The sequence below is a fragment of the Alligator sinensis genome, unplaced genomic scaffold, assembly GCF_000455745.1.
Source record: "Alligator sinensis unplaced genomic scaffold, ASM45574v1 scaffold392_1, whole genome shotgun sequence".
In the NCBI taxonomy this organism is placed as follows: Eukaryota; Metazoa; Chordata; order Crocodylia; family Alligatoridae; genus Alligator; species Alligator sinensis.
Window position 1 is genome coordinate 4,023,339 of NW_005841898.1, and position 18,717 is coordinate 4,042,055.

General features: G+C 40.1%; 1 protein-coding gene across 1 annotated transcript in view; it reads left to right on the forward strand.

Moving 5' to 3' along the window:
• Nucleotides 1–18,717, forward strand: part of KIAA2026 (KIAA2026 ortholog) — a 97,326-nt gene that overhangs the window by 76,599 nt on the left and 2,010 nt on the right. The window contains 3 exon segments of the mRNA XM_025197549.1: nt 12,885–13,000; nt 14,532–14,719; nt 16,428–18,716. Coding sequence (XP_025053334.1) covers nt 12,885–13,000; nt 14,532–14,719; nt 16,428–18,716 — 2,593 coding nt within the window.

The following is an 18,717-nucleotide window of genomic DNA, read 5'->3' on the forward strand; positions in this document are numbered from 1 at the left end:
CAAATTTGAATACATCCAGTCCCTCCAAGTGTCTTTTTACCATGTCGGCACTGACCATTGGTCGGCTGATGTTCCCTTTGTTGGTGTCCATGATGTATGTTGAAGGTTCCTCTAGATTCCCATTTAAGAAGACAGAGGCAAAAAACTCACTGAAGAGCTCTGCCTTGTCCCTGCTATCTGTAACTAAGCCCCCCTGCCCATCCTGTATGGGTCCTATGCTACCCCGCACCCCCTTTTTGCTCCCAATGTACCTAAAGAAGACTTTAGATGCCTGAGCTGGGGCAGATGTCAAAGAAGATGACTCTTTTATTGTCCTTAATCCCTGACACTAGCCTGAGTTCTAGAGTTGCCTTAGCCTTTCTGACCGACTCCCTGCAGGTGTGGGCCAAAGAAGTATACTCCTCTTTGCTACCTACCCCCTGCTTCCATTTCCTGTATGCCTCTTTTTTTGCTCTTAAGGTATCTTGGATGCCCCTAGTTAGCCAAAGGGGCTTTCTGGCCCCTTTGCTCCCTTTCCTCTGCCATGGGATTGACTCACTCTGAGCCCAAAGAATGATTTCCTTGAGGAATGTCCACCCATCCTGGATCCTCAACGCATCCAAGTTCTTAGCTCCTAGCACCCTGCTAACCAATTCCCTGAGTCTATTAAAGTCAGCTTTTTTAAAGTTCATCACCCATGCCCTGCTGGGTATAATGCCTGCCCTTCGCTGGATAGTGAATTTAATCATTTGGTGATTGCTGTCCCCTAAGTTGCCTTGAATCTGCAGGTCCCCCACCAGGTCATCCCCTGTGGCCAACACCAAGTTGAGCAAGGCATTGCCTCTGGTGGGACACCTTGCCTTCTGTGTTAGTGGAGGTCCTGTATACAGGTTAAGAACCTGTGAGAGTGGTTAGATCTATCTGACTGCTCCTTCTAGCATATGTCTGGGTAGTTAAGGTCCCCCATGACTAATATATCTCTAGACCTCACAGCCTCTTCGAGCTGCTTTGAAAATTCCTGGTCTAGCTCGGCATCCTGGTGTCTGGTGGGACACCTTGCCTTCTGTGTTAGTGGAGGTCCTGTATACAGGTTAAGAACCTGTGAGAGTGGTTAGATCTATCTGACTGCTCCTTCTAGCATATGTCTGGGTAGTTAAGGTCCCCCATGACTAATATATCTCTAGACCTCACAGCCTCTTCGAGCTGCTTTGAAAATTCCTGGTCTAGCTCGGCATCCTGGTGTGGCGGCCTGTAGTAGACCCCCACCACCAGATCCCTTTCACCCCAAGCCCCTTGAGTCTCTGCTTGGCCACCCTCTGACCCTAATTTGATTAAGGAAGATGTGTATTGTTCTTTGACATAGAGAGCACCTCCCCCACCTTTTTTTCCCTACTCTGTCTGTCCTATACAACCTATAGCCCTCTATTCCCACCACCCAGTCATGAGAAGAGTCCCACCAGGTTTCAGTTAGTCTCACTAGGTCAGAGTTGTTGCTCGCTAGCAAGAGCTTTAGATCCTCCTGCTTGTTTCTCATATGTCTTACCAACTCAGGCTTTGATCTTAAAGTTTCCTAAGCTTTCCTCAGTCTCCTTCATGTTTAACTGCTTCTTAGTCTCTGTTATCTTGTATGTAAGGAGACTATTACAAAAAATTCTGTTATAAATTTATGATGTCTTTGTTTTTTATGTTTTCTTGAAAGCTTATCCTTAAAGTTTGAAATATATTTTTCCTTCTGACTATTTTTAAGTGGTGGGGGATAAAAAGGAGTTAGCACTCTGGCATACAAACCATCATATCACTTAAGGTAAAGCTTAGACTCAGGCACTTGTTCAGATAATCAAATTGCCCTTCTCTTTATGACACCACCACCACCCAGCCCCACCCCCAGTAATCAGATTCTGTTCCAGGAAAATTATAAATTTTTTTATAATGTTCTAGGTTTAAAGTCTAATTATTGGAGGGTTGTTTAAAATTCATGTCTTCCTCCCCTCTTCCCCCACCTGCCAATCCAGACCTGCGAGGCAGTGAGGAGGGTAGCATAAGGGTGGCAGACAGTGGGGAGGCAAGTAAGGGAGGGCAGGCAGCCTGACTTTTGCCCCTTTCCCCCACAATGATACCTGTCCCGCCACCACCTGCCCTTCTTCTTGGTGCCTGCCCCTCCCTGGCCAATTGCACCAAACCCCGTCGCTGCTGCATGCTTTGCTGCTTCATGCTGGGTTCTGTGCTGTTCAGTGCCTCTATACCATGTCCCTTACTGCCCCATACCTCCACACCGGGTCCCTCACTACTCTGCGTGCCATACTGCCCCATGCCTTTTGCAAGGTCCCTCACTGCTCCGTCTCTCAGTACCAAGTTCCTCAGGACCCTGTGCCTTGCCGAGTGGATTCCTGCCACATCTTCTGATTCTAGGTACTACAGTTTCCCCTGATACTCGATTCTAAGGCAAGATGTTGCTTTCCCCATGTTGAGTATGGGGGAAAATCCTCATTGTGGAGGCCAGTAAATACAGTAATCAAGGTGTACATAAGAATGGTTACAATATATATGATTGACCTACACCCAGTTAAAATTTGCTTTTGAGCAAATTAATGCACATTTTATTCCTTCTCTATAAACTGGTACATAATTATGAGGTGTTCTGGCAGGCTAATTATTGTAAAGGCCTCTTAATAGTTATAAACCATTTTAGGAGATATATGGTATAAAGTAAATTTTGGCCAAATATGTCATTAAGAAAGCTATCTGAAGTGTCTGATCATCTAAGGTTCTGAATTCTTTCACTCCTGTTAATTTCTTTTGATCTTAGTGAAGTCAGAGGGTTTTCACAGGACTAAATCTCAAAGAATAGCTTTAAAAGTCACTGCTGTGTTTTTTTTCTCTTTTCTGTCTGTTCCTTAAATATATTTTTGTGACATACTCGCATGTATTTACTGTTCTTCATCACTGTGCAGCATGATTTTTTTTTTGTCATTTCATCCTGCCAGTGGACAGTATTGAGCTGTAGTAGATTGGGGATGTGTCAAATTGTGGACTCTGTTTTGTGAATACTATTTTTTTGTTGTTGTCATTGTTGTGATGGTCAATTTGTGCTACAGTTTCCATGCTATATTTTAAAAACAGATCTGACAGGCAAGTAGATTCTAAATAATGTCATGCTCATGCTAGGGTGTGGGATGTGTTATCAAGGGCCATCAATGCTTAAAGAATTCCCAAGCAGGCTCAGTAGAAACTCTTGAAATCAGTAGTAATAAAATGGAAGATTCCCAGTATTACAGTGAATAAGAATTCAATTCCACAACTGATAAATTAAGGAAGTCTACTGAGTTTTCTCATTCATCGCCTTTGGAAGCCTTAATTCTTGCTGGATTAAACCCTGGCTTTTTTTACGACAACGTGGTAAGATTACTTTTTTTTTGGTAGTTATTTGGTTGACTTTTAGTGAAACAAAGATACTGAAGCTATTGTGAATGACATATTACTGTATGGCAGTTCTTCTTATATTAGGTAGCCTATTTATAACTTCTAAAATGTAGGTGTATTTGATCTAGGATGCTTGTAATTTTAATGTAGCCATAATAAACTTATTTCATAAAACCATCACTTGTACAGCCTGAATGTGTTACATACTTTGCCAGGGCTACGTGTAAAATACTTTAAGAACTACTGCCATAAAGAATATCCTCTTGTAGTTCTTAGTTTGCTTCTGTATTTGTAAAAATAGGTAATGCCATTTTTAGATAAATATGGAAAAGTAAATAGTTAAAAAGATCGAAGATGCACTTTAAATCTCTCTAAAGAATTGCAAACTATAGTAGAATTAAAAAAAAAAATCACAGACTGAAAAATCAGGCCCTGCATTTGGGGTACATAAGAATGGACATGGGAGACTATATTCTCATTTTAATGCACAGGTATTTGTATTGGCAGCTCCCTTTGCATTGGAATGACAAAATGCATATAAATCATACATTTGAAATAAGGTTCTCTCACCTACAACTAAGCTTGTTTCCTTGCCACATTTTTCCCTCTCATATCTTTAAAATACTCCTTTTCCATTCCTCCTGCTAAAACAATGATGTATGTGTTGCTCATCTCACCTTGATTATCTGTTCCTTTTTGGCCTCTCCCTATTTCATCTCACCTCTGTTCACTCTGCCCTTTTCAAAACATCAGTGAGCACCAGGATTTTTAAGAAATTGTAGTCTATATCATGGCTTGCAGTATCATGTTTGCACTCCTAAATGTGACTCAGTTTTGAGATCTCCTAAGCACATAAAATGTTTCATAGTTCAATGGGAACTGTTGAATGCTTAGTGCTTCTGAAAATCACCAGTTCTTGTGGTTAAACATGAATTAATGCTAGTTGCATTTCTAATTTTTGAAATCTTGTCCAAAATTAATTTTATTTTACTGTTGTGACCATCTAATCTTATTTTCTAATTTCTGTCACAATAATTCTGTTAACAATTTCAAGACAGTTGTCATGGCTTTCAAGACACTCTATACTTATTTCCTGTCTGTCAGTTTTCCTTAAAATCCTCTAATGTCACCTCTGTTTCCTCTATGTAACACAAACATTTTTCTTGACCATTCTCTTTGTTTCCTGTGCACATTTTTAATTTTGTGTAAACAAGAACCAAGCTTTGTTTGGTAATATCCTTTATCGGGCCAACTATATTTTTTATATATAAACAACAATATAGCCCTAACTTTGTACAGTCATACATACTTTCCTTTGTGTTGGAACCGTCTTTCAGTGAATGCTTGTCAAGAGCATTTCCTCAAGTAATTCCTGGCTACCTGTCTGTTTGCTATTCTGTCTGTAAAAGCTGCATTCTACATTTTGTGTTCTGTATCTTATTTTGTATTCTCATCTGATTCATGTTTTTAGACTGTAAAATCTTTGACATTTGCTGCTGTTACTTATTCAAGATATTTTAGAGTGCCTTAGCCATCGGATGGTATATATTAAATTGCAAAACTAGGCGAGGCAGTAAGTCCAGCTATGAACTGATATCAATGTAATTTAGTAACTTAATTAAATAGCCTGTTTTATCTCTACAACATGGTTTTGACCGAACAGTTCTCTCAACCAAACATTTTTCTCAATAACATAAGAGGACAAAATTCAATCAAATAAAAGGAAACAGGATGTTGAATATCTAAATAGGCATTTATAGACATGAGCTGTCTGTAAATCTGGTAAGATTGCTGTTGCCCATAGTCTTAAAATGCATGTAAATGCCAGGAGTTTCTTTTAATGGAGAGTAAAAAATGAACAGTTAATGGTAGAGAATCCTGTTGCCTCAAGTTTACATTTAAGATATAGAAAAACTAATCTTTACAGGGAAAAAAAATCTTCTACTCTTCTGAATTGTTTTGCAATGTTTCTTTATAAAGAAAATCTATAAATTAACCAATGAAATGATAGTTTTTTTTCTTAAGGAAAAATCAAACTGGATATCTGTCTGAAAAGTACTGATGGTAATCAGTTGGATTTTTGCATGATGTGAAAAGTGTAGCTTGTTTGTATTTCATAATGTAATTGGCAGTGTTATTTAACATCACCGCTGAAGGGGCTATTTTCACTGAAGGGACTACTATTTGAATTATTATCCTTGCAGACAGTCCAGACTTTCTCAGTATCTGTATGCTTCTCTAGATTGTGACAAAAATAAAGTAACTTAACGTTACTACCCATGTAAAATTGGGACGTGACATTGATGAGGAAAATAAATAGTTAAGCATTAAATTAAAATATGTAGACATTTGTCTACTTAGACATTTAATACAATAAGCAAAAGGTTTCACAATTTGTCAGAAATTAAGACAATTAGTATTAGTATCTAGCTACTATAAAACTTATCTGTGGAAATAGCTTGCTTTGTTTGACTCCCTAGATGTCTTTATTTCTAAGCTAATATCCCAAAGAATCAAATATGTTTAGCTAACGTTTGATCATTTCCCTGCTGTTTCAGTAGCCACAAATAAAATTCTCACATATATTAATTTAAATTGATTTGTGTATTGACTTCCACCCCACCTCACCCCCCTTGAAAATGTTTCCTTCTGACAATGATTTTTATTTGTTTCTGCTGATATTCTTCAAATGACAACTAAGGTTAGCTATGCAGTATATCATTTCTAACATTGGAAGTGATGTTGCAGAAGCAAAAATACATATTGCTGACCTTTCACCACTTTCATTGTTCAAGTGGGCTGCCAAGTCTGTTTAACCAAAATGGAGACATTATTGAGTTATATGAAAAATAGTGCTATTTAAAACAAATTGCACATTCCTCATTCACTCAAAGCTCCAATTGAAGCAAATAGGAATAAGAATTTTAAGATTTGATGCATAATTAGGATAAGAAGAACATTCAAAACATTCTGAGTTTAAAAGTTACTGATCTTTTTTTCTTTAGGTGTCTGATGTCCAAAGCAGCTGCAGATCACCAGCTCCCTCTCCGTGTGACATCACTAGAGCACGCTAGACTGGTGATGTCACACATACCACAGAACCCCGCTGCAGAATGGAGCAGGCCTATAAGGGTAAGGTAAGTTTTCTCCCTCCACCACCACCCTTTTTAAAACAATATTGCATGGTTTTGTAAGATTCCTAATATTCTTTATTTTATGTCCTTGAGGATATAAAATAAGGATTTTTAAAAATCTTATAAAACTGCATAATATTGTGGTTGTGTGTGTGTTTATTTAAAAAAAAAAAAGTTTAGCCCTTACCCCCTATATCCATATCCTGGCTCCAGTCTGCTTTGGGGTTCCATGCTGAATATGCCATAATCAGAATAGTGTATGCTGGGGCATCACGGAGAGTGGAGTCAGCATTCCATGGCTGCTCTGGATGTCGGAAACCTAATTAAAAGGTAAGTTTTAACTTCAGAATGTGTTGAATGTATCCCTTACCTTAGTTCTGTGGGAATATTCAGCACATGGTTATAAAATACATTCACATTTTTGTTAAATGTAGTTGTAAGCCACCAGTAAAGAATAAAGTAAATACTTTTTTTCTAGACAGACTTGATTTCATTTGTGCAAAAATACAGATAGCATAACTTTGCTACCATAACATAAGACTGCTTTTTATTATCTCCTGTTACTAAATGGTAATTAGGAGTCGGGTTAATGTGAAAATGCATTGATATTAGTAATCTTTTCTGGTTCTGCCCGCTATTCAAAACTGAATTGTTTCTATTTAAAATGGTCAGCAGAGAAAGTTATGAATATTGACTAATATGTTATGTCTGTGCTCTAGAAAGAGTTGAAAAAATGAGTGAGAATAGTTCACATCACTTTAAAGAACACTGCCTTCAGTCAAACAGTGATAAGGAAAGGAATGCTTTCCCTTACTTTGGTTTGGAGCAGCTGCATAATTATCCCACTTCTACTGATATAACCCCATAGGTTTTGCTAATGGTTAGAACCCATGTATAGCTCCTTACTGAGCAGATTTGTTTATGGAACCCTGAAGTGATAGATTTAATATCTAGTCTTCAGCACTGCCCTAAAACTTCTTCTTCTGGAGTTTCCTGAGTAGCCATACCCTTATCTTTTGTACAACAGAATTACAGAGGCTTTGCTGCATTTTCATGAGTTGTTTGCTTATAGAAAATAAATAGCATATTTAATGTGCTTAAAGGAGCCATTTTTTATTCCATTTGTTGATAGATTCCATATTACATCAAGTCACATTTAGAACTTTATTTTCAACCATGAGAAATAAAAACATTAAATTAAGCTTAAATTCTATAGAAACTAATTGACTACCAGGGAAGTGCTTGCAATAGGGATGATGCCATGACTGCGCTCAGTCCCATCCTTATCTCTAAGTAAACTGCTTTCACTGTAATAGACTATAAATAGGGGTCTACTTAATTCACGGTTTCATGGTTTTCACAGAAACTGCAGAAAACAGCATTGTTTGCAGTTGCCAGGAAATATTGCATTGGCTGCAATTTCCTGCAAAATCAACCTGAAAAAGGCAGCATATTCATACAACACACTATTTTAGAATGTTCCAGTGCTTACCGCAATACAAAGACAATGTGACAATCACTGCAGCCATAGATCATGTGACTGAGAGTTAGTTGGCTAGTGACATAGACTAAGTGAAGGTGCCAATTAGTGAAGTGAAAATGTTTCTATTAATTAGTATTTCTAAACTTTTCGTAGAATGCTACGTATAATAATAAATTATGTTACCGTTCATATTGTATACAACTCTATATTTATAGTATATTTAGATTCATAATAATATGATAAACTATATGATATAATTTATTTTTTATGGAATTTGCTGTTAAATTATATGGTATATGCCTCTGCCAATAAGCAGCAAGAGGTGGGGCCACCAGGAAATGCCTGCAAAATCAACTCTTTTTGCTATGACCAAACCATAAAAATTGCTTTGTTTCACCCTAACTATAAGACCATATGAACTATGACACATGTGAAATAATGTTCTATTTACTTTTATATCTGAGACACATTAGCAGATTTCTTTTTTCTGCAGTTAGCCTTTTACAAACCCCTACCCTCTGATGAAAGCTGTATATATCTGCACCGTGATAAAAAGCTTCAAGGATGCTTGTTTCATTGAACCAGTTTATTCTCTTCTCGCCTGTGTACTTTTGAAGAATGGGGTCTGTGTGTGCGCTGTACATTTTTATATACTCTCATACTTGCCTCCAACAACTAAGTCAGGAGTGGGTAAAATACAGCCTGCAGGCCATATTTTCCCTGTGAATTAATCCTGTCCTATCTGGCCTGCAGACTGCTGATGGGAGCCTGAGGAGGGAGGGTTGTGTCCCGCGCCATGCAGCTCTGCCACATCCAGGGCCAGGCTGGGTCATGCAGCATGTAGACTCTTCCATCCCCCTGCCCTCCCTGGCTTCCTGTTGGCACTGCAGCCACTGGCAGCTGGGCCTACATGGGATAGGGTGCAATGCAGCACACCCAGTAGCTGTCCTGCCTGCTGTGATGAGCCACTGCTGCTGCAGCACTGCTAGTCCATGCTGGCCATGGGGAGAAGGGGGAGGTGGTGGGGATCGGCCCAAGGCAGCCACCCCTAACTTTTCTGTTGTGGTGGTAGTGGTTCATCGTAGCAATCATGCAGGACAGCTACTTCGCATACTGCATTGTGCCCTGTCCTATGTGGGTCTGGCTGCCAGCAGCCACAGTGCCAGAACTGCACATGCCAACAGGAAGCTGGTGGAGGGGAATTGGAGGGGGTGGGCAGATGCAACGGGGCAGAGGATACTGCATGGCCCAGCCTGGCCCAGCCCCAGATGTAGCAGAGTAAAGCGATGCAGGACACAACCCTCCCTCTTCAGTTTCCCAGGCTAGGGACAGACAGTCAAAAAGCCTGAACCTGAGTTGATTCAATCTTTACAGGTTAGTCTAACCTTGCTAGGCTAAACTGGTTTGTAACCATACAGACATCCCCTCAGAACTGAATAAATGCAGGCACATGCCAGCAGTGGCTCAGGCTAAAAGTCGGGGGGCATTAGAGCAGCCCTCCCTTCCCTTTTACAGTGCTGAGCTGAGGGGAGAGGTGTCACCAGGCCCTGGCAGGACTCTCTGATTAGGGAGTTTTATCACCCCATTAGCAAAATAGCCTCTCTCATTAGTTCATGCTCTTCTTAAACAACTTTTTCCAAGGAAGGAATAGCGGGGCATTACCAGCTACTAGTTGATCAGCTCCAAAAAGCCGTAAGGCAAACTGTGCTGTCTGCCTTTGTCCTGTTTCCCACGTAGCCAGCATGTGGTATGCTAGCTAATGCTTTGAGCTGTCTGTGTAAGGCAGAAGGGAGGGGGGAATCCCTGCTTGAGCAGGGAGTGGTGATGGGGAGGGGGGTGAGCAGGAAGAAGCCAGGCAGATGCCCCATACATGCAGTCTCTGCTGGAGCTACAGCCAGGGAGCAGAGGTGAGGGGCCATCCCTGCTGGGCTGGAGCAGAGAGCAGAGCTCCACCCAGAGTTGCAAACCATCTGGAATGCTGAAGGACTCTGATTTAATTTAAACCAGGAAGGGGTCTGGGACAGACCTTGCATAAACTGATTTGACCCAGATCAATTGCATCTGATACTACATTCAGCCAGGTTTGTTGAATGTACTACGTTCAGCCAGATTTGTCTCTGATCACTTGGACTGGTTTATGTGTAAAGTCTGTCCCTAGCCCCAGTGGTGGCCAGCAGGCTGGATGGGATCAGTTCCCCCCCCACCCCAGCCCCCAACAACGCACCAAAACTCCTTAAATTGTCCTCCAGCTCAAATAATTGCCCACCATGAACATTTTGACTACAGGAAGAGTATTCCATTTCAACTTTGCCAGTGTGTGTGTTTATCAAAACTGCACATAAATGATGGGGAAGCAAACAGATTGTGGAGCTATCCAGAGATTTTAAACTGGATTAAATATATTATCTTTTTTAAAAATTAGAATTTATTTTATTTTTCTTTAAATTTAGAAAAATATAACCTACAATCATTTTTTTTTCTTTCCACAAGTGGTTTTTAATAAAAATAAAGGCTCACAATCCATTCTTGTGCACAAATCTTTGCTTGTGTCCATTCTGTCAGTAGATACACAGTTTGTTACTCAGTGGCCCCCATCCACCTAATATAAATTCTGTTTCCCTGCCTAAATCAGAATATCAGTCTTCTTTGGAGGTAAATAACTCTTATCTTAAAAAATACATTGTGTCTCATCATTCCTTGTCCAAAAATCTTACTCTGTTCCATCACTCCTTGTCCCACAGCTATTTTTCACATCTTTACTTTATCGTCTTTTCATGTATTTTTGTCTGTGTTCTGTTCAAGATTTACTGCATTATCATGTCCTGAAATCATTCATATTCGTTTACTTATTTGATACACTGCAGCAGTAATATATCATTTATGGATACATAAATGTATGTATCTGTAATTCTGTTAAATCATGTATGTAACATTTGAAGTAAAAATAAAGCTGTATAAATTAACATTGCTTTATTGCTATAAACAGTTGGCTTGACTGCTCACACTAGTAAGTGAAATCAACCCCCTAATTAGGTTGTATTGCATGTTATATTTTTTGTTACAGTTTCTGAAGCAGGAAACCTGTCACCAATGTGCAGCATGGGCACTGTATAATCTGGTCAGATTATATTTAGGGAAAATTAAAACACAAATATATTAAATCATTAATATTATGTGGCATCCATATATCATTTTCCATTTAACTGCTTTGGCATTTTGTAATGTTTATTAAAGAATAGAGGAGTAGTCACTCATTCTGCTGTATGACATGCATATGATTTTCTTTAAATCTTGAAACAAGCCAACTAAGATGAGTGATTATGCTGTGCAGTATATAAATCTGCAGAGAATGGATAGGAAAGTATTCTGTCATATAACCATGAAAAGGTCACTGCTGTAGACAACTGAAGGGTTGTAGCTTCAAGCTTCCAGTTTTTCCTGCCCCCAAACTCCATGCATACTGGGTGGGGTGCAGGTAGGCCACATGGAGCAGAGCTCTGCTATAGGCAAAGCATACACTCCAAACATGGACAAGTCCTGCTTCTCTTACTGCAGGATACTGTTTTAATTGTTTCATGACAAGAGCAGCTCACTGAGTCCAATTCTTTCTTCTGATTTTTAATCTTTAGCACATTTGCCTAGTTTGGTAAAGAACTGAGTAAATTTAATGGAGCTATATCAGTAGTTTTTATTAATAATTACAGTTGTAGGCCACTTTACTGAAGAAAATTATACATATGCACATCACTTATTTAACAGCAGAGTATGTCTCAACTAAACTTTCAGCTTGGCAGAGCAAGTATCATAATTCATTATACATGCCCAAGTTTGTTTTGCTTTTTGTTTTGCTTTTAAAAAGGTGTCAGAGTTAGGTCAGACATTAAATAAAAATGTTCTCAAACCTGCAAAAGAAAAGGTAACTTTGGAAACTATTCAATTATGCAGTATGATTACGTGACCTAGGAAGTGATTCTATTTCCTCCTGCCACATGGAGATAGGTTGTCAGCACATCATTTATTATTGATATACTGGCATAGTAACCAAGGGAAAACTTCAAATACTTCGGTATTAGTAATGTTACCAAAGAAATGTTCATATTTTCAACCCTGCACAAGAAAAAAAATCAATACAAATACTTCATCGCAGTGGGGGCTGGACCCGATGATCTTGTAAGGTCCCTTCCAGCCCCTATCATCTATGAGTCTATGAAAGTTTCATCTGAAAAAATAAACCATTTTTAATTATTTGAAATACAAAAATCTAATACTCTTTCACAATAAGAAGGCTCTTCCCCTTTTATTTTCTATTATGTCTGATACAGTCAAGGTATGAAATTTACTTTTGGATAAAGAACAATCATAGGAAAAAGTAATCCCACAAATTTTTTGTTTTGGTTTTTTTGCAAAATTATGATAAACATTTTTATTTTTCTGAAGTGTCTGTACCAGTCATATAATGCATGTGTGTGTATGCTAAAGTAAAATTTGTGTTTTAGGTCCTAATCTTGTAAACATTTAAACATGAGACCATATGTGTGGACTGTCATGTGGAATTCATAGAGATTACACACATGTCCATAATTACTCCTGTAAGTAAATTTAAGCGCACACATATAAATGCTTGCAGAATTGGATATTAATTTTCAACAACCTGAAAAAATAAACATTCTGTAAGAATGATATTTTTTTATTTGCAGCATAAGAACTCTATACACAGTTAAGAGTTTCCCTTGCACAAGTTGAGAATAGATAGCACTGATGAAAAATATATTTTTCTACGTGTGAATTTCAAAATATATTGCATGCAAATATCATATACTAATATATCAATTAGGAAAAGATAAATAAATGGTATTTTATGTTTGTAGGGAAGATGGTACCTTCGGAAGCAAGCAGTAAAGGAATTGCACTGTACCTTGATACGACTGCTAAATGAATTGTTACCATGGGAACCAAAGTTAATGAAAGCTTTTCAAAGAAACAGGTAATTAGCTAATCCTTTGAACAGTAATATGAATAAAATAGAAATTATTTCATTTTTAATGACATTGCCTTATTTGGCTGTTAACATCATGGTGGCCTTATTTGACAATAGCAGTGTAGTCCAGGGATGCCCATTTTTTTTGGCCTCGTGGGTAAGATGTGAGGGCCAGTCTACCACAGGATCCTATGTAGGGTTGGGCTTCGTCACTGTAGGTGGCCACATCATGGCCTGGCCTGGTACAGTGCACCCAGATCTGGCCATGTGCACTGCTGCAATCTAGCATGCAGATCGGCTCCCCCATTGCCAAATTTTGGACCCGTGGAGAGCCCATGTGCCTGTGGCCACAGCTCTGTCGGCCAGGGGTTGAGTGTTTCTGATGTAGTCTAAAGAGATGTAAGCTTTAATATTATGGAAGAGCACCAGTAACTCCCAAGGTAAGTTTGAGCAAACTCTGCTTAGCAATAGATTTTTCAAAGCTCTCTAAAAGCTCAGTACCTAATCAAGTAGTCTTGACAATCACTTTGTCATATCTCAGCCTAGCTATGTTTACTGAGCAAATTGGTGTTCATTTGTTTAAGGGGTTTTTTTTTTTGAATGACAATACCTAGAAATAAAGAGCAGTCAATGATATTTTCTTGGCTTTATCCTACATTTGTGGCTCCAGCTAGAGTGCAGTTCTCATAGGATTTAGTGTTATTTTGACTTATGCTTATTTCCATGACAGCATAATAATAGTGAAATGTAAGTAAGACTGTTTGTCCAGCTTTGTGAATTAGCATGCAGTTTCATGTACTGTAAAATTGAGGCACCTTAAACCTTGGTAAGTGGCTATCCACAGGAGCTGACCTAGCAGCACGTGGATCCCTGGCATCTTCTTCCGTGCCTTGCCAACATTGTGAGGCCTCCAGCTGTGCAAGCTACACAAATGGCAAATGGCTTCCCACTCCAGAGTCTTCCCCTTCTGTGCAGCTGTGGGAAATGCAGCTGCAGAGACCAGTAGGCCACCAGTTGGTCAGCCCTGTACTAGATGCATCCCCTGGTACATGAGAGAACCATTTTAAAACATGGTTCTGATAGTCTGAGAAAAGTCTTGGAGAGGGGGATAATGCTCGCCAGTGGTATGAAGGGCATGTTAGGAGGGAGACCCTCTCCTTGTGCATAGGTCCCTTCTTACAGTTTAGGTCTCTATTTTCAGTTGTATTACCCTAATAATATTTCCAGTTAAAAGACTGATAGTACATTTTGATCTTTGAAAAATGTTGAGGATTAAGTTTCCATTGTTTGAGAGCCACCCTTTTACATTGCTTTAATTCCTTTGTGGTATTCTAAATTCACCAGAGACCATTGGGCCATTTCACACCATTGTTAGCCTCCTGGGCTAGAGGTGTTTGTATAGTCCCTTCATTTTACAGTAGGCCAGTGTTTGATGGGGTCTTTTCATCCTTCTTGCTCTCTCCAGCTGGTAGATAGGTTCACAGCTCATCATCCAGTTGATTCATAACTCTCCATTTTGCACAATGTAATTTTCAAGGTCTCGATTGAAGAAGGACTATGATGATTTTAAAAGACATCCAGACCATGATAAGTTTACCAGAGTATTATGGAGTAATGAAGAAAGTGAAAATGATGCAGGAAAAGAATCTTTTGATGCAGTAACAAGTACATCTTCAGAATCTACAGAACATCTGGACTTCCTCAAAAATGATTACTCAGACTTTGGTAAGCAGTTATCTGAGATAACTAGATCAGGGGTGGGCAAAATATGGTCTGCAGGCCAGATCCGGCCCACAGAGGAACTTTTTCTGGCCCATGGTCAGTCCCTTGGTCCCACCTGGCCAAGATGCTGTTTAGCCCATGATGCATCTTGCTGCCCCCTGGCTACACAGTGGCTGGGGCAGCCTCGCAGCTGGACTGCTTTTCTAGGCAGCCCAGGCAATGGCAGGTCGTTCTGGCTGCCAGCGCTGCTGGCCCCAATCCTGTGGTACTGGCAGGGACCCATGCACACAACCTCGACTCCGGCTCACTCCCGACTTGGCCTGGCAGAGTGGACCAGCTCCAGACCAGCCAGAATTTGCATACCTAGCCCCGACCCTGGCCTGCCCCGTTTCTGCTCTGAACTCGCTCACCTATGCTAAGCTGCAGTAGCAGTGGTGGTGGCCAGGCAGAAGCTGCTGCTCGGCATGGTACAAAAGCAGCTGCCGCCTCCTTTTTGCTGCAGCCACCCAGAGCCCAGGCCTGGGCTGCCCTGCAGCTCCTCTGAACTGCCACCACTGCCTCACTGGGTGGCCTGGAGGCAGCGATGACAGTGGTGGAGAGAAGCCTCAGGGCAGCTCAGGCACGGGCTCCAGGCAGCTGCAGCAAGAAGGACCCAACAGTGGTGAGGGGGAGGGGTCTCCTTTTCCCTGCGCTGAGCAGCAGCTTCTGCCCAGCTGCTGCCACTGCTCAGTGTAGATGGGCAGTCCAGAGTAGGTGCAGGGCAGGCCGAGGTTGGGGCTGGGGCTGTGCTCTGTTGGCAGCAGCAGGGAGGAGCCACAGGGCATGTGGGCTCCAGGCTGTTGTGAGAGGTGAAGGAGAGGCCAGGGTGCTGACTGACCCATGGCAGCTCCCCAGAACTGCCTATGTGGACCTGACCCTAGATATAATACAAGGTCTACTAATTTTCTTGTTTGAGCTTTTTTGCTGGAACTGTTGCTGCACATTATCATAATGGTAGTATGATTATTTGGGGCAAGATTCTATGCTATACTTTAGAGAAGAGGTAGCCAAGAGAGGGTTCACAGGTGTCTTTGTTTCCTTGATGGCATCTGATTCTGATCTACAGCAGAAGATGAAATAGCTTTCCTAATGCACCTTTAGGATCTCCCTGGGTGCCTTTAATACATGCAGGGGGGACACAGTCAGCCTTATTGCCTTTTAAACACGCTGGGTGAGGGGAAGGGTTGTCTGTTAGTCTTGTATTTTTTTTTAAATGGAATTTTTGTTGTAATGAATGAATTTGTTTGAAATTGAAGTGTTATATCCAATTCTAGAAATTATACTGTCACAGAAGAACAGAAAGACTCTAAATTTATCCATTTATAAACATTCACAGCTTTTCCACGTAATGATTTTTGTAATGAAATTTTAGATTTGTTTTGGAAGGACTTACAGTTAAAATTGCTGATAGTTTAAATTTGTTGCCTAAAAGAGTTTAATAATTATTTAACTGAGGTGATTAATACTGTCATCACCTCTGAAACTTAGTGATTGATATTACAACGTAATTACAACTACTGTTTCATCTTTAGCTAAGCCCTAGTAAACTGTCAGATAAAAATATCAGTTGCAAACTTATGATCTCTCTCTCTCTCTCTCTCTCTCTCTCTCTCTCTCTCTCTCTCTGTGTGTGTAATTTGTTTGTTTGTTTTTTGTAAAAACAATTTTGCAGATGAAATGAAACTGTTAGAGATGGATCTGCCTGCAGGAAAAAGCAGGGTACAAAAAAAAGAATTGACTTGTAAAGAAACAAGTAAGTCACTGTTCAAGGCTATGAAACGTCAGTCCAAGCAAAACAGCAGTCTGGATGATAGCACAGATGAGCTTTCACCAAGAAAGAAAGCCAGGCTTATTTCAAATGAGGCTCCAGTCCAGAGTTCAGAAAATGATATGCCAACTGATAGTGGCTTGAATGAACTGAAACAAAGTGAGCTGCCACCTCCAGAATCATTTGCTTTGATGGATCCTGCAACATCAATATCAAACTTTCTGAAAGGGACCAAACCCATCCAGGCCCTGCTTGCCAAGAATATTGGGAACAAAGTGACCTTAACGAATCAACTGCCACACTCTATAGACACAAACATATCTACTTCTGAAAAGTCAGGTATGCCATCTGTGGAATCATCCCCAAAAAAGCCAGCATTACCCTGCCAGACAACTTCAAAGAGTCCTTTACAGATGGTATACAAAATGCCAAGTGGCCATTGTGTACCAGTAGATCTCCATAATAGCCCAGTGAAAATTCAAATGCAACCCATTACAGACCCTAAAACAGGAGAAAAAATTGTGCAACAAGTTTTTATTTTACCTAAAAATTTTCTTATTCAGCACAAAGAGGGAAAAACTATGACAAAGGAAATTCAGTCACTGCAGCAAAAGACTCCTGAGCTCCACTGTACTTTTCTCCCACAGACAGCAAATGTCAGTGTTTCTTTAACACCTGTTCTTGTAACTCCAAGTATAAATGTCACTACTCAACTATCTAGTACAGTTTTAAACAAGAGTATTACACATTTGTCACAGATGACTAGTCCAGTGACTCGGCCACAACTTTTGCCCTCCATAACCTCAACAAGTAACTTATCATCAACAGTTAAAATGAACCAAAATGAGACTGACAAAAGTAAGACTGCAGTTTCAGCTGTAGCATTTCCTGTACCTTTAGCTTCACCTGTTGCTTCCATAGCAGGTCAAACTCTGGCATCAGCAACAACACTAAGTGGATCTACAAATACTTCTTGTTCACTCCATAAGCTCACACCACAGCAGTCCAGTGACTCCAGAGAAGCTAAACAAGAACTGAAAACAGTGTGTATAAGAGAATCACAGTCCATTCTGGTCACAACACGAGGAGGGAACACAGGAATTGTTAAAGTGCAAACAAATCCAGACCAGATTTCACCTAATAGTTTATCTCCTAATTCAGTGTTCACATATACACCTCAGCTTCAGACGTTTTTGGTGCCAAAATCCACAACACTGTCAACATCTACTTTTTCCTCTGTAGCAACAGCCACATCTGGTCTCCCATTGGTTAGTCAATCTTCTGTTTCTGGTTTTGCCTCCTCATCAGTGTCTTCTGTTGCTATTCCAGCCTTCCCTACTGGTTTAAACCAGATAATGGGAAAAAATCTCAGAATTGCGTCAGGGCAGCCTCCTAATGGTGGCAGTTTGGGTCAAGTGATAGAGAAGGCTCAACAAGTGTCTTCTCCTAGCTTCCTGTCCCCTGTTTCACCACCTAGCACTTTGATATCATCCACTCCAAATAGCAATGCTAATATAATTAACATTTCTACAGGAAATATTGGACAAAGTAACACAGGTATTACGCAGATTCCTTCAACAAAGCAACAAGTTGACATTAAAAACATAAAACACCTTGTGGCACAAACCAAGACTAGCACAGTGACAAATGGAGAGGTTATCAGTGGTACATCAATTCAGAAACTTATGTTGGTCACAAATCCACCTATTATTTCTCCCTGTGGAGCTCCAGGTGTCAATATAATACCTGCTGCAACATCGGCTGGTATTAGTTCCCAGAAATTAGTTTTCATTAATACTCCAATTCCCAATGGCCCATCAAGCACCAGTCTAGTTGCAGAATCAATAAAACCCACCCACCCTTCTCCCTTAGGCAAAACATATGTTAACACCACAGAGCAACCTCATTTAGTTTTTATTCCATCTACAATGGCAGCACCAATAAAAGTAAATTCATCATCTACTGTGTCTCAAGTAAAAGATGTGAAAATTGGACTAAATATAGGTCAAGCCATTGTAAATACCAAAGGCAGTGCACGGTATATTCCCCCCATTAACATATTGCATTCTGCAGCTCCTAAGGGAACAGAGGACAGCAACAGCAAGGGTTTTATTTTACCTTTGTCTGCCAGTGGTGGTGTGGTGCCAGTATGTTCTAGTTTAGGGAGTCACGGTATTACATCTGTTAATGAATC